Here is a 24,849-nt window from a genome sequence, read left to right as displayed (position 1 = left end):
GCAGCGGTCGCCATTATTCTTCCTGGCTTGACGTTGACGAAAAGACGGTTAAATACTTAAAACATAATATTGGGGCGTAAAGTGCAAGACTGTTGCCTTTATATGCACTGTTTGTTGTTTGACTCATGAATTAGCGACACAGCCTGAGCACAGGATGGAGAAACAGTCCGGCACTTCAGGTAAGTTGCTAAGCTAACGTTAGCATGCTAACTGTAGCTGCTGCTGAGAATGATGGTCTGAAAATGTGAGGCGACGTAAGCGTTCAGTTAACAGAGGATGACTTCTTCCATTTAATCTCACGGTAATGTGTGCAGAGATCGCTTTCGCAGCTATCTTGGTGATGTTTGGAGGTTTTGCTCGCTAACAGGCGTGGACTGTAGAGGTTCCCCGATTCTAAATGAAACCATCATCCCCTCCGGATGCTGAAATCAGCCACTGCAACGTGTAAAGTCGACTACGATCATTCATGTGGGTCACACCATTCTGACCACAGCATTAGCTAAAGTTTGAATGTAACTCTGCAGCAGTTTGGCGCTCATTCCCCACACAGTTACACATGCACACGCAAACGTGCACACCGTTTCAAACCCTCTGCTGTTAACTGCAATGGTCAATGCGTGTCGTTGGCTCTGCTGCGCCCCCTATAGGTCCTACAGGCTCCACCTGTTTAAACTAGTCCTGCTGATTGAAGACTGACAGTTAAAACATGTACGAGTATAAACAGGAAAAATCTTAGTACGTCCTTCTTCTGCTGCAGCCTTTTCCTGACAGCTCAGATTAGAGGTTGTATACAATGAAAAAAATAAAATAAAGAATCAATCTTACACTAGTTTATCTTGACGATGAATTGAACACATGGCCCATAGAGGTCTGCTAAATCATGGTCCATTCAAAAGATAAGCTGTGATAACCACATTTTATTTTTAACCTGAATAAAAACCGGAAATTATCAAAGAAACAGAATTACCCTTTTATTGGTAACAATTGGTACAATTAAATGAAACTATTGGGAAAGTAATGACAGACTTCAAAGCCCAGGGATGATATGCACAAATGTCAGGATGCCAAAAAATAAAGTAGCGAAATGGAGACAATTTTAATGGAAAAAATTAAGTAATTGTGAAGGAGGCAAAAAGTTACAAAATGGGTAGAAGGTGCTTTAGAGAAGTGGCAAAACATTGATGTAAAGTAACAAAAATGGATAAAAATCCAAAATAAGAGGCAAAATTAGCAAAAATGGGTTAAAGTGGAAAAAATAGCAGAAGCAGGCAAAAACAGAAAGAAAGCAAACCACAAAAAGACACAAATTGGCAACAAGCTGCAAAGGTGTGATAAAAGTCCCTAAAAGAAGTGGCCAAATATTTGCCAAAATGGGCACATGTGGGCAAATCTGGGTTTTAAGTGGCAAAAATGGGTTTTTAAAAATGGTCAAAAAGAAGTATCAAGAATGGATGAAAAGTATTAAAAATCAGGGGGAAGCTGCAAAAATTGGAAAAAAAAATAGCAACCAAAAAAAAAAGACTAAAACAAGCAAAGAGTGGCAAAAATGTGATAAAATCACAAAAACATGTAGAAAATTATTTGTGAAAATGTCAACAAATATGGGTTTTAAGTGGCAAAAATGGGGTAAAAAGGCAAAAAAAAGTAGGAAGAATGGATGAAAAGTAGGAAAAATTGGGGTGACGCAGCAAAAATGGGTAAAAATAGGCAATTGGCAAAAAGCAGCAAAAATTGTTAAAAGTAGCAACAAAAAAAGACTTAAATGGACAAAGAGTGGCAAAAGTGTGGTAAAAATACGAAAAATAAGTGGCAACATTTGCAAAAATGGGTTTATAGTGGAAAATGGGTAAAATCCAGTGTAAATGAGTAAAAAATAAAGGCAAAAAGTAGTAGTAAAATGGAAAAAAAATTTAGCAAAAATGACTGTAAAGTAGAAAAAATGTCTTAAAGTGGCAAAAAATAGCAGAACGCAGCAAAAAGGGTTTAAAGTAGCAACAAAAAATTGGCAAAAAAGCATCAAAAGTGAAATTAATGTGCTAAAAAGGTGCATGGTAAAAGTGTGGCAAAAGGAAAGTGGCAAAAATAGGCAGAAAACATAGGTGAAAGGGGTTAAAAGTAGCAAAAATAAACTGACAGGATGCTAACACTAGTCCAACTTAACCTGATTACAGCTGGAGAGGGCCCATTCTCTGTTTTTTTCAGGGTCTCAGCCAATTCTGTGTGCATGCCTGCATTAGTTGTAAAATTCAAACCGTATCACCACCTGCTTCAATTTTATGAGAATAGCAGAAGCAAAGCTATAAGTCATAAACGTCAGGCTTATTCCAAGCACAGGAGGGTTCAGGGGTAATTAAATGTAAATTTTACTCCCATAAGGAGTGTTTGATGCCAAGAAATCTGTACATCTTTTGGTAAAAAAAAAAGAAAACTGCATTTAGATAAAACATTTTGGCATGCCAGCATTTTTTAAAATCTTGAAATGTATTTAAACTGTCTTTATCAGTCTAAAATTATTATATAGCATGTTAAATATCAGTGATTTTTGACTCATGCCTCGCAAAAATGGGCAAAAACTGCCAATTAATTTTCCTTTGGTTCTTTTGAATTAGAAAACATTACATAGGTAGTGTTACGATTTAGTGTAAAAGTTGCAGTTGTTTATATTAATGGCAATTTGACTTTAAAATTTAGATTTGAAAGGTCCATTTAATTGTCATCCACTCATTTTCTATTTTTGGAGAAAACATAAGGGGCTTTAGCCTTGTAAGCCGCCCTTTGGCTCTGCCCATGAGAACCAGAATAACCAGGAACCTGCTGTTTAGTAGGGACTTGTTTTTTTTTTTAATCAGTAAAAATTAAGAAAGATGAACTCCTGCCCACATTATCTATTTACTCAATGTACAGGGATTTTTGGTCGAAAACATACCTGTCTTCTAACTTTATGTTTTGTTATTTACAGGTGCCATCCCCCTGGCCTCCCTTCGCCTCATGGCGTCCCCTCTGCAGCTGACGTACTCGTTCATATGGCAGGTGTTACGGCAGAGAAAGGTGAAGCTGTACGGGAAAGTGGAGGAGTTTGTGAACATGGTTACGCAGACTGTTCCTGAGCTTATGAGCGTCAAGCAGACTGCTCAGCTACTCTTGGGCTTGAGAGCAAGGGTGAGCGTTTATCAGCTACTCTGTGTGTATCAAACGTATGACTGTGATGCTGGTCAGTTTTTGTGAGGATGCTGGCTCAGTGTCGTCTACAAAGCTGAGAGGTGCTCTAGCTGTGGTCTGTTTTGAACTCTTCAGCTACCAGCTGGTGTTTGTGGCCACATACCTTCATCACACAGAGCCTGTGATGTGTGCCCTTCAGGCTTTCATTTAATTACATTTGTCCCTGTGTTTCTGAAGGTTACTTACTATCAAAGCTGGGATCACACCCATCTGTGTAGGTTACCTTTTGCTAGTTTTCCTATTGCAAATCCAACACCTCCAGAAAGAAAGAATCTAGTACTAGTACTACTTTAAAAAGGTCTTTTTTGATTTTGTGTGTAAAGAAAGGAATTGCTGCTCTTTTAAAAGGCTTAACAGTGTGGCCAGAAACACCACCAGTCTGGAAAAAAAAGGATTACTCTTATTGATGATCACATTTTTTTGTTTTAACTATGATCTGCTTTATTGTACTGTAGATCATTTTGGATTTGCTCAACAAGGAAGGTGGGCCGGATACCAGGGCGATCCAGACTCACATTAACAAGTTGAAGGTCTCTGCATCTTTAGGGGTAAGACAGACGCATACACATTTACCCCGTCCCTTTAAATATGTCTTGTTCAATTTTATTCATAAGCTGAATGTAATGTTTTTTACATTGCAGAAGGACCCAGAAGTGGAGAAATCTCAAACAAACTTTATGGTGCTGGTTCAGAATCTGCTCAAAAATACTGCAGAGAGGAAGCGCTTCTTCCAGGTATTCACATCTGCCTCTAAACTGACTTAGATTGCAGTGGATAGCAGTGCAACACAGCAGTTTCTACTACTCTAGATTTGGTTTGTGACTATTAGATCTATCAAATTTGATGGAAATTTGACGAAAAGAGAAAAATGTGTGGACAAACATCCTGTTCCACAAATTCAGAAGCTTAAGACACTTTGCATGTGAAGATCTTATGTATGAAGTTTATACATCTCTCTTTTGGCCATTATAAATTCAGATTCACATTGTATTAATGCTCAAACATATTCTTCCGTACAGGATGTTTTCCCTGTGCAATATGGCGCAAAGTTCGATACAGCACTGCAAGCTCTGACTGCAGGTCTGGTGTGCAAGTTGGAGCAACTACTTCCTGTTCCCAATCTCACCCAGGTATGCTCTATGGGTGTGGGTGTCAACCTTTATTATTTGTTTTTTCTATTCTATGGTCGATGAATAACACACTGTAGCTTATGGTCACATTATAGGGTGGATGCAAAAGTGCTAAAATTAAACATCATGCATCCCTATACACATAAAGCCTTGTTGTTTTTGCAAGAGTTCAAATGAGTCGCTGCAGGAATCTATATAAAGAAACTCTAGAGGCGGACACTCTGTAGAAAATGTTGGTCTGATGAAGAAGAATCATGTTTGAACCTCTAAAATCTAAACTGCAAATTCTTTATTTACATTTTCTCTGTCCCTTAGCTTGGTTCCATGATCTCAACAGAGCCCACTGTCCTTGAGGCATGTGGAGGCTTCATCCCCACTCATGGGGACCTGAAGACTCTTCTCCTGCACCAGCAAGCAAAAGGACTCATTGGTGTTAAAGGTACACTTGAAGATATTTTATGAGCATAAGGAGAAACTCAAATGGGAAAACAAATGATTACACTAACAATTTAAAAGTGTGAAAATGAATCTGACTAAGGTTTTTTCTTTGTGTAGCAACGGTCTCGTCATCTGTTGGTGACTGTGTACTCACTTCACTCGCCTTCAGACCCAAACCAGTAGAACCACCAACTCCTCCTCCGCCGCCTCCACCACCAAAAGAACCACCAAAACCAGCAGAAGCCAACCTGAACCAAACTAGCCCAGCCTCTTTAAGTGACACAGAAGATATGGGAATGATGTCAGATGACTCTGACAGCCCACCAGTCGATGCCACTGGACCACAGAGTCAAGAACCAAACAGCCATAAAAGTGCTGAAGTTAGTGCCTCTAAGGAAAAGAGTGTTACAACAGCTCAGAGCGAGAGTTCAGTGCAAGAGAAGAGGTCAACACAGGAGCAGTCTGCACCGACTCAAAAGAACAGAGAGGAAGGAACACCTGAAAAACCTGAAGCACAGCGTGTCATCGATATAAAATCTATCCCTTTTCGGGTAGTCAAAGTGCCGGTCAAAACTTCTCCCTTACCAAAAGCAACAGACAGCCAAAAGGCCCAGACTCAGCGAGTCACGCTGCATCAGTGGGTGTCACACATAGCCACCAACTCACTCTCACTCCCCGCCTTGCCACCTCTTCCTCCACCTAAGTTTGGCCTTGAAGATGACATAAGGCCAAGCATCAGAAGAAAGAAACATATCCGGCCTCCAGCTGACAGATATAACTGCAGCGTGTGCGATAAGAGCTTCCCATATCAGTCAAAGCTGATCGACCACGAGCGAATTCACACAGGAGAGAAGCCTTATGTTTGCACTGCGTGCAACAAAAGCTTTAGAACCCAGGCGTTCCTCAACAACCATCTGAAGACCCACAGCACGGTGCGTCCATACGCCTGTGGCCAGTGCGGCAAGTGTTTCACCAAACTACCAAGTTTGACCAAGCACATGCTGGCCCACAGCGGCCAGAAGCCCTTCTACTGCGACATCTGCAACAAGGGCTTCACACAGTCCACCTACTTCAGACGGCACATGGAGTGCCACACAAGCCAGATGACCTTCCCCTGCAAGCAGTGCAACAAAAGCTTCCCAACAGCTTTCAAGCTGTCCAACCACGAGCGCTGGCACACCAGAGATCGCCCTCACATGTGCGAGCGTTGTGGAAAGAGATTCCTCGTCCCCAGCCTGTTGAAGAGACACATGGGCTATCACATCGGCGACCGCCAGTATCTCTGCTCTCAGTGCGGAAAGACATTTGTCTATTTGTCTGACCTTAAGAGGCATCAGCAAGACCACGTGCCCAAAGCGAAGATCCCCTGCCCTATTTGCCAAAAGAAGTTCTCCAGCAAGTACTGCCTGAGGGTTCACCTGAGGATCCACACTAGAGAGCGACCCTACCGCTGCTCCATCTGCGAGAAGACCTTCACGCAGGTAGGAAACCTGAAGGTCCACATCAGGCTACACACCAATGAGCGCCCATTCAGCTGCGACGTGTGCGGGAAGACCTACAAGTTGGCATCCCATCTCAACGTCCACAAGAGGACTCACACATGCAAGAAGCCCTGGACCTGTGAAACCTGCGGAAAGGGATTCTCCGTCCCTGGCCTTCTCAAGAAGCATGAGCAGTTACACACTAGGGATGCTAACCCCGACTTCTCTGGTAAACGGAGACACAGGGGTAAGCACAAGAACCACGCTCTGAAGAGAAAGTATGACGAAGAAGAGGAGGGCAGCGATGACTATTGATTAAAAAAGATGTTTTTGTAGTAAAAAGACATGCTTCGGCTAAAATCAGCAGATCATCTGAAATTGAATTTGGCTTATTTTGGAAGCTGTTGTATAGACGACCTTGCCCCTAATCATGTAATGTGTACATTTTTAAGGTGAATGGCTTTAGGGAGAGAATTGGACAACAATAATGGTTCGCAAAATTAGAATAATGTAAGGATTTTTGTTTTGTGATCAAGACTATTATTTGAGCCATAATATGTGTTAGCTGGCTCAAATCGTAGCCCAGCCTGTTGGAACAATCCCTGTCAAAGCTGTAGTTAAACTGAACAGTGTTGCTTTTTTCATATACAAAGAAGATGTAACAAAGTGGGTTTAAGAGATGAAGTTACCTTGAATATACTCATTTTAAAAAGTGTATGGTAGCAAAACACATCTTTCTGATCTGTATTGGAGGTTTAGTGTTTAGTATATGTAAGATACACAGCAACATTTAAGAGAAAAGCATCATCTAAACATTAAGAAAGTGTTTTTTTCAAATTGAGTCAGTGTAGATAGCTTTTCTTCTATGTCACATGTGGTAGTATCACTACTAGGAAGCATTTTATATCCATTTCTGTATCTTTGCGGATATGATCGTAGCTCATTCTACTTCTGCTTAACACATTATCTAACCATGTGCTGTCAATACTTTTTGTTTTTGGTTGTTGTGCTTGTAGTTTAAAACAGGAGTTGGGTTTTTTGTTTCTCATTTTGTTGGATGAATCCAAGAAAATGTCAGGATTTGTTTAAATGTAGATAGGACACAATAAAGATCCTTAACATGATGCAAATAAGCCACAAGGTTGTGTTTGGATTTGTGTGTGAGCAGCACTGTATATAAGTCATCAGGCAATTTCGCCATCATCATATTTTTGTTTTTGATGGAAAATAAATAAAATTTGATAAATTACTGTTGTCTAACTGGTGTCGTGAAAAATAATTTAATCTCAATATTCTCTGATGACCACTCGAGAGTCACTGGTAAGCCTTTCAGACTGGCAGGGCTACGTGTCGGTTCCGGTTCCTGAACATAATTTTGAACCGTCTGGCGTGCTCAAGCTGAGAAAAAAAATGGTTCTGACCCTAAAAAGTTGGTTCTTCCTTGGGATACATGAAATCAACAGGGGTGTATCACATTGTAGGTTGTGAAGACGAGCAGAAAATTGAGAAAAAGTGGTCTGCTGAGGAGACAAAATGTTTGGTAGTGATATAGGCATCAACAGAATTCCAGGTAAAGGTGGAGAGTAGAAGAAAGAGGGGCAAGTTCTACGCCAAACTCGCAGAAGAGATGGCGAATGCTGGGTTCATCTGAACACCAGACCAAATAATTAACTTAAGAAACTGAAGAAAGAATGCTGGGACAGCAGGAAAGACGTGGTGATACATGTCAGGTATGTTCTCCCACTTTGGCTCTGCTTAAACTGGTGTGAACTTGGGCTGGTTCCCAGAGAGCACCAGTTTTCTGAGAGAACAGAACCAGAACCGTTTGTCTGAAAGCACTAACAGTGTCAGAAAATAGAACTGTCATTTAACAAGCACCTTGCCCTGCTTAATGTAAAACGTCTGCACTGTCTTGTATTGCTTTACTGTATCTCAAATAGAGTACAAAAGCTCACCATAGTAAAAGCATCACCTTGAGTGCACATTTGCACTCCCTAATCTATTAACTGCAATTTAAATCACTGCAGTAAAATGCCCCACCTCAGATGCATATTTGCACTAAATGATCTTCTTAGAGTACAGTTTACTAATTTAGTTCAATCTATTTACCATACTCAAATGCTGCAAGTAATTAGTCAATTCACTGTATCTCAAATGCTGTAAGAAGGCCCTCTGTGGTAAAATGCCTTACCCCAAAAGCGTATTGGCATTAATAATCTACTAGCCGTACTAATTATGGTTTTAATTTATTTACCATACTCAAATGTTGCAAGCAGGAAATGTATTCCCTGTAAGTAAGATGCTTTAAGAAGGCTCTCTGTGGTAAAATGCTTCAGTTCTTATGCATATTGCATGAATCAACTGTCTTATATTATCTCACTTACCTCATGTAAATCTGCCCACATCCTAGTATGTAAATATTCATCGTCCTTGCAATCATACCATCAATGCACATAGACTTGTACAAGAAAAAAACCTACAAGAGCTTGAACATATTCAAATCTTAAATTTTAAATACTTTGTAGTTTATTTTCTGTACACTAAGAGCAAAGCAGACCGGAGTTAAATTCCTTGAGTAAGCATACATGAAAACTAAAGCTTATTCTGATTATCTTGTTCACTCTGAGAGCTTAAATTATAGTGTATTTGCATCTTATTGCACTTTAAATGTCTAAAAAGTGATTCGCGTAATGACGCCTCTCATAGCAGTGTTAACGAGTCTGTTTCACATGAGCCTTCTTTTGTATTGGCAAGTATTTTAAGAAGCACTGAGAGAACCATGTCGTCAAGATACAGACTGCATCGTGGGATTCCACTTCGAGATATAATAGCACGTTTGCACTGGCACAGAACGGCACGGCTTTACCCCGCTTAGCGAGCCAAACCGCCATCCGAACATCGTCAACCGCCGTCTCCGCCTTCAACCGTGTCATACGCGAACGTAACGGCTGTCTGATTGGCTCAAGTAACGCGACGTCACTCAAGCGACAAGAGGAAGGAGCGCCATTTTGAAAAGAAAAAAAAATAACACTTAACCAGCTACCTCTAGTGTAGTTGTTTCTGTTTTAAAACAAATAGGAATAAAAGGACATGAACACCCACGTGAACTGGACTCATGAGGAGACTAGGGCACTCATCTCTGTGTGGTCTGAGAAGAAAATTCAGTTCGGACTTGGAGAATCTGTCAGAAATGAGAGAGTCTATGGAGAAGTGTCTAACCGACTGGCTGCCATGGGGATGTCTCGCTCTGCTAAACAATGTAGAGACAAGATAAAGAAGCTAAAACTAGAATACAGGAGAATAAGGAAACAAGGTGAAGAAACTGGAGATTTCACAAATTACTTCAGGTGGTACGATGCTTTGGATTCTATCTTGGGTGAAAACAGACTCAAAAGAGAAGATGCTGAGCAGACAGCTACCATAATACAGAAAATCAGGATTTCTGATGTGGAAACAGGTAAGTTATCGTATTTTTCATAGAAGAAAAAAATATTTAATCTATTTAATGGTTTGTATAAGAAGGCTGTGTGTCTCAACTTGACTTTCCTATTAGTTTCTAAGTAATGAACTTGACATGCCCATTACAGAAGATTATTGTAATATATAGGGAATGAGTGAGTCCTGTTGCCTTGCATAGTTGAAAAAAATTAAAGTTAAACTAAATCAATTATGATGGGAGTTTCCGTCAAAGAAAAATTAGGGCTGTAGTGTTTGTTGTGGAGAGGATTTTCTTCAGTGCATGTGAAACTGCAAATCTTCTCTATGAAGACCTCTTACGAAGAACTTTATTCTTCTATTTCAGATTCAACCCTAACAACAGAAACTCCTGGACGCTACAGCAACGCCGCCATGACTTGCAATGAAACACCTTCACCCACAAACAGTCAACAAGACTCAGGTTTTTACTCCATTCAAGCAAATGTTTTAGACGGTCCGTCTGCAAGTGCATCAGTGATGTCCACTGCCATGAAAACATCACTCAGAGGCGAGTTAAGTCTATAAAATGTATGACTATTTGAATTCATGAAATGGACTGAAATTAATACTGACTGAAAGAAATGAACTCCCTTTTTGAAATGAACTAATTACATTTACTCAAATGTCTGTAACTGAGCAGCTTCTTTTTTCGCATGGTTGTTCATTTTTTGAGTACCTTTTAAAATCAGAACTTTTATTTGGATTGAAGCATATTTTGGGGAAGTATTGTACTTCTCTACATTTTTAAAAGCATCAAGTACTGAGTAGAAAAATAAACACTAAAAGCCTAAATGAGGAGGTTCAAGCTTTCTTGCAACAACATAAATCTGGCCGGTAGTTCGGCTGTGACTACACATGATGGTCAGTAGCACACAGAGAGGGAATGATCCCACATTTCATCCCAACCAGTGCTTTTACTTCTACCTAAATAAATTTGAACCAAAGTACCTTTACTTTTACTTAAACAAAAGTCTAGTGCTTTTTCCACTTTTGATCAAAGGGCACAAGTGTTTTTTTAATCCTCCTGACTAACACACATTTTCATTTTGCACATAAAAACCTGACTAGAGATGATGCAAATTGGAAAACACGGAAATATTGCCATAAACAGTTTTAAACCTGGAGTAGACAGAGGATTTGGCATGCAGTGTTTTACAGTGGAAACTCATTTAATGACTAAATGAGAATGTCTCTTGATTAACAGCAAGCGGCAACCTCCAGTCCTGAAAAATGAAGCCAATGCAGAAGTGCAAAAAATTGCAATATGGTGAATGTCCACTTGAGTTTGGCTGCAGGAACACTGGAAGTCCCATACACGGCACATGTGAAAAAGCAGTTTTTTTACACTAAAAGTGAACTGGTTTACAGCCTGGTTCAGAAAACAAAGCATGTCTCATTAGTTAATGCCTTCATGTGCTCTCACTGTATGGGGGGTGAATTTTTTTGTACCACAATCGTTTGGATTACGTTGAGGAAAAACCTTACTGCGCACTGATTGGCGCGTCTCATTTGATTGACAGATAGCTTGACAGGCAGATGCTACCTCCAGAAGGCTAGCTTTAGTGATAGCTTAGCTGACAGGGAGTCCAGCTCAGCAGGCTCTTGTCAGTTAGGTTGATATAAAGTTCGGTTGAGACAGCGATTTCAATATGGAGGCCACCATGGAGTGGCTTCGAAAGCTGTTTGAGTCAGCCTATTGTAATCAAATGGCTGACGTCACACGGGACTTGTCCAAACTGTTTTTACAGTCTATGATTAACACACTGGCCTAACACGCACCCAGTGCTGTTACTAAAACTCTTCAAGGGCACACAGGGTCAGAAAATGCTGTTCAAAACTCTCATTTTACTCAGATGAAAAATTCCTTCCTTTTCTTCATCCCAACTTTCTACAACCATAAGTGAATGCTATGTTGTAGCGACTTTAACCTTTAGCTCGGCTATTGTCAACTTTCATTCTAAGACCAGCAACCAGCTAACATTGGGGAAACGCTTTGTGATTTCAAGCTGACTTTGTAGGGCTGGTAGCTCAGACTGAATAATTCACAATGTTTAACCATTGCTTACTATTTATGTGCTTGGCCCAAAGGTCATGCACAATCCTAGTGAAGTCACCATGTCACGCTCTTAAAAGGCATTGCCAGCAAACACAACAAGCAGCTAAATTTAACAAATATATTTGTGTTAGCTGGAGGTTTCCAGAAGGCCTATTTTCAGCACATTTCTTTCCTTTATTTAAGTCAAGGAAGGCACATCAAAAAGGCCTTCATATCATTTTTATGGTGATTTATTATGCTGTCTGACATGTTGCAAAGGAAAAAAATGCCCCAGAGTTGGGGATTCTGCTCAATCATCTGCTCAGACTTTGTAGTCGTACGACGATATATAGAAAACACACCAGAAATCCCTCCTGCAGTCGGGAGCAGCTGGTCGTGCCATGGTCGAATGTAGTCTTCCGTTGTACAGTGCACAACAAATGGCACTTAATCAGGATTAAAGTTGGCCTGACTTCCAAGTGATTTATGTGACACTAACACAAATTTGCATTTAAATCAGCTGGAAATTGCACCGTTTATGCTCGGCTTAGGCAAGATATTTTCTATAAATAACCACTGACTAGCAGCCAACCCTCATTATACAGTACATATGCAGTATGAAGTAGATGGTTTCCAAAATTCAGCAGCTTCCAAGATAGCAGATAAGATAGGACAGTGTTGAGCACTCTTCTCCTGCATTGTGTATTTTTCCCAAGTAGCACCACCTGTTGACTCCTAATATTCAATTACCAGTAATAGATAAAAACATACAGTTAGCATTTTCTTTTGAGGAATTTCTAAAAATGAGTTGAATTAATTTAATAATTTTGGAAACCCCACCTTGATCACTGTGCAAGTGTGTCAGCATGGCTGTAAGACCACTGTTAAACTTTGAACCCATTTCATTAAAATGTTAATGCATCTCATCCTCAAAAGAAATGTCTGATTTAGTCATCTGCATGATTTAATAAATGACTGTATCTTGTTTTAACAGATTCACGCTGGTGCTCCTGGTCAAAAAGAGAGGTCCAAGCTTTGTTGACACTCTGGGCCAATCCTGCTGTTCAAGAAGAACTCCTCCTCAATGTGAGGAATAACCAGGTTTATACTCGCCTCAGTGCTGCACTGGAGTCCCTTGGGTTCAGTAAAACCCCTCAAAAGTGCAGGGAGAAAATCAAAAAACTAAAGCAGGATTATAAAAGACTGAAAACCAGTGAAGGCATTGGGAAGCAGAGAACCCGGACTGTTTGGTTTTCCATCATGGATGATGTTCTCGGCTCCAAGGCTGGTGCTTCAAGATTTTTAGATACAACAGAGGGCTTGCTGCTTCGCCAGACACATCCTCCAATGGATGTAAACAATACAGGTGAGTAGGATCATAAAATAACATCCAAATGCTGGTAAGCAGGAGTCCACATAAGGGGATTGCTTTCTGTTTTGCTCTCATCAGTTCAGTTTATCATTTATGCAATTTCAGGTGAGATACAGCAGGTGTTGCTAGAGAACAAGTCGGCTGAAAAGTGAGGCATTGTTTGAACAGTACAGTGCAGGAGACAAAAGGAGGAACTTTCACTTCCCCTTGTCTGTCAGTAGTTCATAAACTACAGGGATAAAGTGATACAGGTCATTGTTCATGGCTGATGGTGAAATTAGAAATAGCCATGTCATAATTCATCCGAAATCTAACCATTTAAGCTTTTTAATCACTGGTGATCTGTGGTTACAAGGAAGCAAAGTCATCATAATTTGCTTTTGTCCTGCCTGAAGTTCTAACTCTCTGTCCACTTAGAGGTAATGAATATACACTATATGGACAAAAGTATTTGGTCACCTGATCATTACACATTATCCATCCATCCATTTTCTTTTTTTATTTTTATTTTTTATTAAGGAAAAGCACTTTCAAATGACAACATTGCTTATTCAGTTGGGGGTCATGGGGGTGCTGTAGCCTATCCCAGCTGTCATTGGGCAAGAGGCAGGGTACACCCTGGACTGGTCACCAATAAATCACAGCATTACACATTAGTACTAATTCCTTTCTGCCAGTTTGATTCCAGCTGCGATGACTCAGTTCACACAGCTCCTCTGTAATGTGGTCTCATTGTGTCATGATCCTCTGGTCTGAACTGGGCTTTTTAGGCAGTAAAAAAGATATTTGAGGAATACTGGGTAAAGCAGATATTCTACGTTTCCTCAAGAAGCCCTTCTTATGGTATAGATAATTTTATTTGATTATGAATACCTGTTACAGTTTTTTCTAATTGCTAACACACTAAAATGACATGCATAGCACAATTATTTAAACCAACATACAGAGAGCAAAACCTCTAAACTCTAAACACATTTTCTGCTTTACACACATCTTGCAATTTAAAATGGCACTTTTTAAATGCACTGAACATGGCTCTCTGCATAAGACACAACAATCTGACATAAAGTCACATGTTTGCCATTTCGAAACCCTGCCATTCACAATGACACTACATGAGCTAATTGGCTAATATATGTGCCACCTGAGGAAGAGGGAGGGTGAGAATGAGAGGGGGAGAAAGAGTGAGAGGTAGGGGTAGAGCTGGTAGATGAGTTCATGGCCAAAGAAGACAACAACTTTCAAATGAAATCAGAGCAACCTTAGTTGGCTTCTGCAGACTATGGAAGAGGCATGTGATGAAATTGATGTTGGTGCAATTCAGGGATGGATAAGGCACTCAAGGCGCTTCTTCCCTCGACGTCTGGCAAGGGAAGATATTGCCTGTGATGTGGACAAGGCATTGTGGCAAGACCCAGCTGTGCGGCGAGATGCTGCCTAATTATTTTTCTTGCCTCTTTTTTTTCTATATATTTTTTCTGCACATTTTTTCTAAAATTTTCTTTTTCAGATTACTGTTTTTTTTGTGAGCATATTTTTGTTCACCCCAGTGTAAATATATCTGCTGTGCAGATGTTGCACTGACTTGTTTGGTGGAAAATAGAAAAATAAATGTTTCAACAGCATGTGTGTATCTGCAAATATTTCTGTGCTAGTGAACAATCTGAAGAATTTTCTACAATTTGAACTATTTTAGTATTATGGCAAGGCATACTAAAGATGAGAGTGCTTTTCATTGTGCCCAACAGTGTGTAGTTGGTTAGACAAAAATCTAGTAATATGACTAAAGTGTGTGCCATTTGGTTCAAAAGTTTGATTTTGATAATGCTATATGTAGTTTGGGTTGCAGTGCTTCATTTTGCAGGATATATGAGGTATTTTGCAGTTTGAGTGTGTGGTTTTGTGAATTGTGTTGAGTATTTTGATAAAACCAGCCTAGTTTGCAAAATTGTGTTTTAGCAATTGGAAAAAAACTGTAATACCTGCGAAAGTCTTCTCACTTTTATTTTAAAATAAAAAAAAAAACATCTAGCATTTTCTCTTTCTGTTTGTTCTGGTTTTGTTTTAACTTCAAATTCATTTTTAATTCTTTTGCAGATGACACCACGTGGCTGCCCGATGAAGTCCAAGTGCTGCTTACCCTCTGGGCTCAACCCAACATTCAAAAACAGCTTCTTAACACAGCAAATAACGCTCAAGTCTTCACGTACCTCAGCAGTGAACTTGCATTGGTAGGCTTTAACAAGACACCACATCAGTGCAGTGTTAAAGTGAATCAACTTAAAGAGGAGTACAGACAAATCAAAGACACTGAATCAGATGGGGACAATAAAGGCAACTGGTTTGTTATTTTGGATGGTGTCCTCGGCCCAGGCAGAGGAGCTTCTGAAGAGGATTCATCTGCTGTGCTGAAACAAACTACATCATCACAACAAGAGAAAGGTTTTTTTTTCTTTTTTTTTCAAGTACTGTGACTTAATCTTTTCGTGACTGTGTTTTAACACGTGACTTTCCTTTTAACAGTGTCAACCCAGGCTGTCTGGACATCAGATGAGGTCAAAGTGCTGCTCACTCGCTGGGCAGGGGAGAGCATCCAGGAGCAGCTCAGATCTGATCCAACAACTGAGAGAGTGTTTGCTCAGCTGAGCTCCGACCTTGCCACGCAGGGTTTTGATAAGACCACCAGCCAATGCAGGTCAAAGATAGGACTGTTGAAAGAAAAGTACAGGAGAGTTAAGGAACACAAGGACTCCAAAACACAAAAAGGAGGATGGTTTTCCGTCATGGATAAAGTCCTTGGTCGTGGAATGTCAGAGGATGAGACCAAACAAGCAGAAGTCAGACATTCGGACACATTTCAGCAGACTTCACATGGAGAGATTTCTGATACAGAGAGACAAGTCTTAGGTAAAAAAGGTTGTTTTCAACTTTACTCTAAGCCTATAGATTGAAAAATATCCTAGTAATGTTGCCATAACGGGTTCAACGGGATTCCATGGTAATTGAGAGATTATCATAGCAAAGAAACAACATTTTCTGCATTTCCCTTCATCCTAAGTACAAAGAATCAAAGAGGTTCTTTGTTGAGCATCTCACAAAAACCATCACAAATTGAGATTTTAGTGATTCTCATTCAAGTGGAATCTTCTTGGCTCTCAAATATTTATTTAATGTGGCTGTATGTAAGAGGAGACGTGTCTTTCTCTCTTTGAGTCTCTTTAAAGTTGCAGTCGTGGTGGATTTATTGATTACATGATGCAAAAGTAATCTCCCACTGAAAACTCAGAAGTCTTTGCTGGTACATTTGTCATTGTTGAGAGCTTATAGAGACAGGCAGCTGGAGTAAAAAGTGTTGAGGAGTAGTTCCCACTCCAGCCTTTCTGCAGAAGTACAGCAGGGATTAAACATTTAGGCAGAGAGTATTGCAACTACATGGCACTTGAGTTATACCTCGGTATTACATTAGGTTTTTTTTCCAATTTGCAGATCACAGCTTGTCCGTCTCATCACTGTGTCTCCTGGTTCCCTCTCTGCGTCTGATGTGCGCCTTCGCCTGGCAGGTCATCCAGTGTTGTAATGTGATGCATTATGGGAAGGTAGAGGAGCTGGTGAGGGTGGTAGCAGAGCTGGCTCCAGAGCTGCTGACACCTAGAGAGAAAGCACAAATCCTGCTTCGACTAAGGGCTCGGGTAAGACACATCACATCAGACATATTTACTTTCACCATCGTTTTGTCCTGCTTGATTTGATTTCCACAATATAAGTTGCTTTCAGTTATTCTTTTTAATTATTTATACAGTAACTTGGCAGGAGATTTGTTTTCAGACCTCAGTTGCACACATTAAATGACACAATGTACAGCAATGTTAAAGCCCTGTTAATGGTCTATGCTCCAGACGGTGTTGGAATTGTGTCGTAAGGACAGCACAGCCAACCCGTTGAGGATCCAGCCCCACCTGACGGTCATTAAGAACCTCACAACTGGCTGCATGTGTGATCAGGAGGTAAGTCTGCAGAGGAGCTTGAATATTAAAGGGGACATATAATGCAAAATACACTTTTCCAGGCGTTTGTAGAGAAAAATATGTGCCCCTGGCCTGTCTACAATCCCTCTAGTAAGAAAAATCTATTCCTTCCTCCCTTCCTCCCCTCTCTTTCTCCACCTTTTAGAACCTTTCTCAGATTTTTCCCCTCATGATGTCACGTAGGGAGTTAGTGCCACCCCCAGGTTTGGATGGCCCTCCCCACTCGGAAGAAAGTTCCGCCTTGTTAAGCCACATCCATTTCCTGAGAGGGGTGTGGTCAGAGGTGGAGTCAGACAGCGCAGTAACATTGAAAGCTACTGACACAGAAACAGCTTGTTCTGAGCAGGGCTGAAACAGAGGGGTTAACAATATTAGATCACAATACCAATATTTAAACGTAACATGTTGCATATATTTTTATTTTATACATTAGTAGGTCAGTAGGTGTTCTTTGGTGGAATTTACATTCCCCTTTAGTCTTTTCTCTTATTTATTCTTACGTCACGACCCAGACTGCATTGAACAACAATGCTAGCCTTCATTTGAGTCTGTTTTCTTATTTTCTCAAAATGTGGAAATCTACTGTGTTAAAAGGCAATATTGTTGATCTGGTAAAGCCAATGTGGGCTAAACATAAAGGGTTCCCTTTAACACGTGGACAAGTACATAAAACATGTATTTAGTACGAAGAAACGGCTCCACATTTCATCAGGTAGAAATACTGTGAACCACTTAATTTGGACTTTTAATTGGAGGTAATGTTGTTCTAGTTTTGTTTTTGTTGTAAGGTAACAAAGGTTTACCTGGAGCCAGGCCATGCAGCACAATGGTAGCAATCATATCACAACCATAAAGCCATAAAGCTATCTTTCACTTTGGACCCTTGGTTCCCAACCTGGGGGTCTGGGACCCCTGGAGGGGGAGGCACCAAAGATCTCGGAGCGGCATGAGGCTTTGCCAACTCTGAGGTTGTCAAAATTAGATTTGCATAGATTAGGCAAGATCATGGCAAAGCTCTACTTAAATAGCTGATTATAATAATAATCATGATAAAACCTGGGATTTGTATAGCGCCTTTTAGAGGAGCCAAAGTAATAAATACAACATACAAGATACAACACAAAGACAGACACTGAGTTGAGTGTTTGTAGGGGGGTCAGATTTAGGAGGCTGTAGGCTGTGGTATGATAAACATGTTGTCTTAGGGTTTTGTCAATGAAACAATTAAGATTGATGTCAACTTTTGACCTTAATCCATCACTTTTTTATTTGTGTGGGGTTTTTTTGGTAACCTGACACGCCTGACACATGATTTGTTTCACATATCCATCTGGAAAACCTCTCATACACAGAGTTTGGGAAAGGGCAGAGCCTTTGAAAAAATTCTCGGAGGGTGATTGGATGAATGTTCTGTCACCTTTACGGGCCAATAAGAGCAATAAAACATGCAATGTAGCCACTACCAAGAAGTAAATCCATAAAGAACTGCATAACTTGAACCATGACGTCTGTGGACATGTCAGTGCACGACTTCTGTCATTTTTGAAAAGAAAACAACTCAATGCTGTTCTTTGTTCTTCTTTTAATGGAGAAATATCGTCAAGTTCTGATAAAACTGGCGCTTTGGCAGGATCCACGCTGAGCTCTCCTGCCATAACTGCACCGGCCTCTTGTTGCTGCTTGCTTATGTCACGACTACAAAAGTACTGCCCCTCGACGCTGATTGGTCCTGTCACTTTCTAATCGGGCCCAAACGGTTCAGACAGGAGCTTTGCAAGATGGATTCGCCAGTAAGAAAAACAGAAACAGACGTATCCATCTGCTTTGCAAGGTTAGGTTTTTGGGGAGTCTTGGCCTTTCTTAAAGGTGGGAAACCACTGCATTAGACTAACACCCAGCTGTAGAATCAGTCCTCAGTATCAGCCTTGATCATCAAATTCAAGAGTCTGAATGATGGAAAATTGTAATAAGGCATTTACCAATAAAGTGTGCCGTTGATTCTCCACCTTGTTTTTGTAGAATAGCACTGCTTAAACAGTATGAGCTCTTAAAGGAGCCTTTAGTCATTTATTTGGTATTTTGTACAAGGAATAGACACAGAAAACTAAAATAATTGTTAAATAGGTCATCCTTCAGCCAAGGTCACAGATTTGGAAAAATATTTTTAGTGCCTCCTCTGTGAGGTTTTTCTGACCAGATACTCTGATACTGTCAGATGAGAGGACAAACTTTGTTTCTTCTTTAGAAAACAGAAGGAAAGGTTGCTGAATGCTGCAAGGTCAGAGAAAGGGGGGTGAAAGAGCATTCCTCTTTTAACCTTTTTAAAAGTTCACTAAGGACATGTCCACTCTGCCTGAGGCTGTGAAGAGTCCCTCAGTTGTTTAGTCTTTATGACTGCACTTAGTCATCGTACTTTGATTTTTCACTCCCTTCCTCTTTATTCCCAAAGGATTTCAGTCCAGACAGATTTAAGCCCTTGATGTTTAATTGATGTTTCCTTACATCTGCTCTTCAGTGAAGATGCAGGAAGAGATAGTTTTGGAGTCATCTCTGTAGAAATGTGTCATTCACACAGATCTTAAACTTAATTTCCTGTTAGTGAACCTTTAGATTTAAGGCATGTTGCTCTTTTGTTTTTGTTATCAGTTTAGGTTCTCTGCAAGTGGCAGCAGTAGTCACATCTGGTAGCTGACCTCTACAAACGGCTCCTTAGCAGCTCTTAATCTCAATATTCATCATTTATTTTGATAGTTTATTATAATAATTTGTCATTTTATTTTCTCCAGTTAATCAGATTTCATGATTTATCATTCTATGGTTGTCTTACGGTCGAGTGTGAAAAGAGGCACTGACTTTATCTTAAAAAGCGAACGTGTTTTTTGTGATCTGTTTGATTTGGACAACACCCAACAGGAGCGGGAGGAGCTGGAAAATTCCAAGTCAAATTTTGTGGAGGTCATTCAGAGACTGCTAGAAGACACAGAGGAAAGGAGGATATTTTTCAAGGTTTGACACACATGATACTGTTAAAATATTTAAATTCCTGCTTAGAGCTGATAAGTGGTTGGGAATGCAGCTGGCTCTACACTGATTTTTCACCCACTTTTTATTCCAGGAAGTCTTTCCGGTCTATTATGGTCACCAATATGAAGCCATATTACAGACATTAGTCTGGAAGTTCATCTCTAGACTTGATAACCTGCTGCCTGTTCCCGATATAAAACAGGTACACTCTCAAATAATCACACAATCATGTGTTTGACTCTGGGTTTGTTATTCGTACATTGTAGCTCAGCAGTCACTGGACATTACTGTAAAAAGAGCCAGAAATAAAGACTCTGGTGCTGTTGTTGTCTTTGCATCACGTTTAAAATGTATACATTCTTTGAAGACTGCAGAGTGGCTCAGCTCTGTCCCCTCTGTCATGGAGGAATGTGGACGTCTGGTGTTGGACTCTGATCAGCTGAAGGCCCTCCTGAATTTTCACCAGCAACAATCAGGAGTCACAACAACATGTGAGTAATAACGTATGACAGGCTGTGTGCTCAAAGAAAGCTAGAAAGATTTTAAATGTACAGCACAAGCTAAGTAAAGCATTTTCAGATTTAGGAAATTTAGCCAAAGAACTTTACATAAAACCACAGGTCCTTTAAGCGAACATTAACCTTTTAATTTCCTCATGTGTCCACCTAATGGCAGAAACAATAATATCAATGACTTATTACAGAACAGATGATAAGTTAACCCTAAAAGGTAAAATCATCTGCTGTTGACATACTGTTCCTGCGTGAACTCGCAGTTCTCCTGTGATCTCTGCCCGCTGATCAGGGCTGCGTGCTGCAGCGCAGTGCTCTAGACTCGCTTCCATTGGGCAAGGTTGTTTGCCTTCGATCAGAGCAAACCCACGGCGCTTCAGTGTGCAGCACAGTTGTCCTATGTGGAAATTGCGGGTCAAAGGACGTTTAACTCATTAAAACACAAAACTTGTCAATCTAGTGCTTTAAACAACATACTAAACAAAAACAGGCTGTCTGATGTCTGATATGGGATACTAGCCGCTCAAACAGTCCTGGGTCTTCTTTTTTGTGCTGACTCAGTCATATCCCCTCTACCTCAACTCTAACCACCTGGTCATTTGTGTGCTGCATCTTACATCAATATTTGAGAACCTGTACAGTAATATCAGACTGCTATTATGCTTATATGCACATGTACTGTACTTAAAGGCAAGTATGTCTCCACTGTAAGCATCAGATGTACATTTTATCACATGAATTTTTGAAGTGGGTAACTCTGGCACAATTTCACCAACTTCCAAGGTGAATGAACGATGAAGAAAGTCTTTAAGAGAACAGAAATCTCCAGCAACACTTGTAGTTTAGAGAGCAACTTTATTAGACCGACGTGTTTCGGCATCTAGCCTTCATCAGGGTCATCATGAAGGCAACATGCCGAAACCTGTCAGTCGAATAAAGTTGTTCTCTAAACTACAAGTGTTGCTGGAGATTTCTGTTCTCTTCATCACATGAAGTTTTGGCATCTCCAACTATTTTTCACATTTCCTTTTTCTGTCTTCTTACAGCCTACTTCCAAAATCAAAACCTGTTTTTGCCAAGACTTTGTCTTCCTCCAAAACCAAACAAAAAACTTCCCACGGAGCAACAGGAGTTTTCTGCAGGTGGCGAGGATGGAAGACCCTTTTATTGTAGTGAGGACGAGGAAGCTGGAGAGAGAAACCAAACGTATTTTCCACCAACTTTGGAAGGTCATGACAAAGAAGATGAAGGGACAGAGATGAAAGATGAGCAAATGGAAGACCTCACTAGGGGTAATTAATCAGTCTGAGACACCATTTTTTTCTGTATTGACATGAATATTCATGTTGTTTGTTTACTTTGATTAATTTTCAAGGATTCTGCATGGAAAAATCTGCAGTCTTCTTTCCAATACATATTTTAAACTGTCATTTTTGTAGATTCAGCTAAAACTCTCTTTGGTTTGTCTTTTTCAGATTTCTTCAATCATTCGACTTTAAAACTGCAGACCTGCTCTCTGTGTTCCTACTCACACGGCAAAGTGTCAGGTCTACTGCAGCACATCAGAGAGGTTCATCTCAATCAGGAACCCAGCAGCCTTCAGTCAAAAGAAGCCGATACGGATCAATCAAAGCCTGAAGCCGGCTCTTCTGAGATCAAATGCAGGGGAAACACTTGTGAGTTCTGCGGGAAGGTCTTCAAGTTTGTGTCCACTCTGCAGAGCCACATGAAAACTCACACGTTGCCGTTCTGCTGCGACAAATGTGACAAAAAATACGCATCTATGGCGTCCCTGTATGTGCACCAGCGGAATCACACGGGTGAGACGCCGTATCTGTGCTCCCATTGTGGTCGAGGCTTCAAGACTTCACACAGCCTCAGCTCACACATCAGTATTCATACAGGAGAGAGACGCTACAAGTGCCACATCTGTGGGAAGACTTCCATCCAGCATCTCACCAGGCACATGCGCATGCACCGCGGGGAGAAGAACTTCCTGTGCACAGAATGTGGGAAAGCTTTTCTCTCCTCTGGAGAACTGAGGCTGCACACGAGGTATCACACCGGCGAGCGTCCGTACAAATGCAAATACTGCGAGAAAAGATTCGTAGCTAAGTGCTTTTTGACGGTTCACATGCGCAGTCATACGGGGGAGTGTCCCTATAAGTGTACAATGTGTCCAAAAGCTTTTCACACTTTGAGAGCGCAGAAAAAACACATGAAGATACACTCAGACTCAAAGTCTTTCCAGTGTTTGAAGTGTGGTAAGATATTCAGGCAAAAGGACACTTATAAAATGCACCTTCAAACACATGAAAAAGAGTGAGTCTTAGTCTTGTTTCCAGTGTTTGAATTTGGTTGGTTGGTCCATCCAAAAGCTTTTTTATCTTCACTAGACAAAAACATGGGTATAAATGGTTAACTTTTGCATCTAAGTATGAGTTTGTGTATAATACTATCTACACAAAGCTATAGTTTCACCCATTTATACAAGAGTCAAGCATGGCGCTTTAAGGGGGTGTGTGATTTTAACTAGAAGGTTCAGCTACATCATTAACAGCTCACTTTCAATAGGAAGAAGTAAGAATACTGAGCATTCTCAGTTCTGACCCCTGGATGCTCACAGAGAGGATTGTTACCCAATGACAAATAACTCAGGTAGATCCTCAGAAGCCATTGGTGCTACGAGGTGAGACACAAGTGCAGCAGCCTCCACTTATTGAGGAGAAAATTCTCCCCACTTCATGGTGTTTTAAAACATGAGCTACACAAACATAGTCACATAGGCCTGCAGGGGAAAGCTCCCACAGCTCTTCTCCCTCATTAGGTCATAATCCTGCATGTAAAGAAAACAGGTGGTTTATGTTTAAATGAATAAACCTCGTGGACCGCTTTCATTGAAAAGACTCCTCCGTCAAAGACAACACGTGACCAGCAGAGATGGCCAGCATGACTAGAATAGTTTTGCCTAAACAGCTTGTGTATCTCTGGTCTACATCAGAAAAATCACAGAAGAATGAGAGTGCCAACTCTTCATGGTGAAAACCAGTGGTGCTAAAAGAGAGACACACCTGCAATAGAAATAATCCTTCAGTTCCTCTGGGAACTTTATTAAACATAAGCCATTGTGACTCACAGTGCAGATTTTACAGTCCTTTTGGTGGACACTGTCATTTTATCTGTATAAGAGATGTTACCTGACAATGTGTAAGAATGTGTGATCTTGCGATGGAGAGAATTCTCACTAGACGTTTTAGCAAAACATCTTTAAATAGTCATTGAATTTACTGAAGCTGGTGGTTTGATAGACAAATTATTCTAATCTGTCTGGTAGATTGAGCAGATATGATGCTCTAAAAACATTTTTCTTTGCTGAATATATGTAAAATATATCACTTCATAAATACAGTAGGTCTGTTAATGAGCAGCTTTATTTTAAATTTTGGCCAAGTAGTGCAAATCTTTTCTTTCAAAACAGCAGATAATCTATCAGTTTATTCAATCCACAGATGTAACAAAAGGTGTTAAATCTTGATTGAAATTGTTGGTTTTTAATTGCAAAAAGTAAATTAAAAGTTGTGAAAAAGGTTTGTCTAAAGACTGTCTTTTATTCAGGGTACAGTTTTTAAAGGGATGGTTCGTTCTTTAAAACTCTTAAAATTCAATCTTATACTCTTTTCAGGTTTTATTCTCACTTTGTGAATTATTATTGATAGGGCGCATATTTTACATTATGAATGTATCTATCATGATTAAATCTTGAATGCATCCTATTATGAATCAAGGCTGAGCTTCACATGAAGATGTTCCAAAATAGATTGACACTTTTCTGATTGCCAAACAGAAAATTCATTTTTCACATCAGTTTATGTGCTGTACAAATGCCAGTGGAAGTTTAGAAATTTTCAGCTATGGAATCAGCACCATGTGCCTTAGCAGTCGTTGACCCCACACTGTGAGTTGCTGTTGTTCCTAAATGCTTCCACTTTCTAATAAAATCACAGCTGACTGTAAAATTTGCTGCTGGGAAGAAGGTGGCATCCTTAGCTGTACCATGCTCAAAGTCAATAGAAGAAAATTACAGCTCAGTTAATCTGGGCTGTAATTTTGGTGGACCCCAAGGCTCAACCAGTTGA

At 40.2% G+C, this 24,849-nt stretch overlaps 2 protein-coding genes across 2 annotated transcripts; both read left to right on the top strand.

Annotated features, from left to right (window-relative positions):
* On the top strand, nucleotides 1–7,460 carry si:dkey-14d8.1 (zinc finger protein 184). Its single transcript, XM_041780288.1, has 7 exons — nucleotides 1–179; nucleotides 2,960–3,159; nucleotides 3,675–3,767; nucleotides 3,861–3,953; nucleotides 4,239–4,349; nucleotides 4,665–4,788; nucleotides 4,905–7,460. Exons 1-7 carry the CDS (start codon nucleotides 155–157, stop codon nucleotides 6,581–6,583), a joined length of 2,325 nt encoding a protein of 774 aa, XP_041636222.1. The 5' UTR covers nucleotides 1–154; the 3' UTR covers nucleotides 6,584–7,460.
* Nucleotides 7,461–9,349: 1,889 nt separating this feature from the next.
* Nucleotides 9,350–24,215, top strand: LOC121505760. Its single transcript, XM_041781315.1, has 12 exons — nucleotides 9,350–9,725; nucleotides 10,071–10,253; nucleotides 12,775–13,146; nucleotides 15,250–15,594; nucleotides 15,676–16,059; nucleotides 16,639–16,841; nucleotides 17,049–17,156; nucleotides 20,091–20,183; nucleotides 20,293–20,403; nucleotides 20,569–20,692; nucleotides 21,760–22,005; nucleotides 22,189–24,215. The coding sequence occupies exons 1-12, from the start codon at nucleotides 9,359–9,361 to the stop codon at nucleotides 23,037–23,039; spliced, it is 3,387 nt and encodes a 1,128-aa protein (XP_041637249.1). The 5' UTR covers nucleotides 9,350–9,358; the 3' UTR covers nucleotides 23,040–24,215.
* The last annotated feature ends 634 nt before the right edge of the window (nucleotides 24,216–24,849 follow it).

Source organism: Cheilinus undulatus, linkage group 23 (assembly GCF_018320785.1).
Source record: "Cheilinus undulatus linkage group 23, ASM1832078v1, whole genome shotgun sequence".
NCBI classification, from domain to species: Eukaryota; Metazoa; Chordata; class Actinopteri; order Labriformes; family Labridae; genus Cheilinus; species Cheilinus undulatus.
Note: the sequence above shows the minus strand (reverse complement) of the source record. Positions and strands in the feature narration are given on the sequence as shown.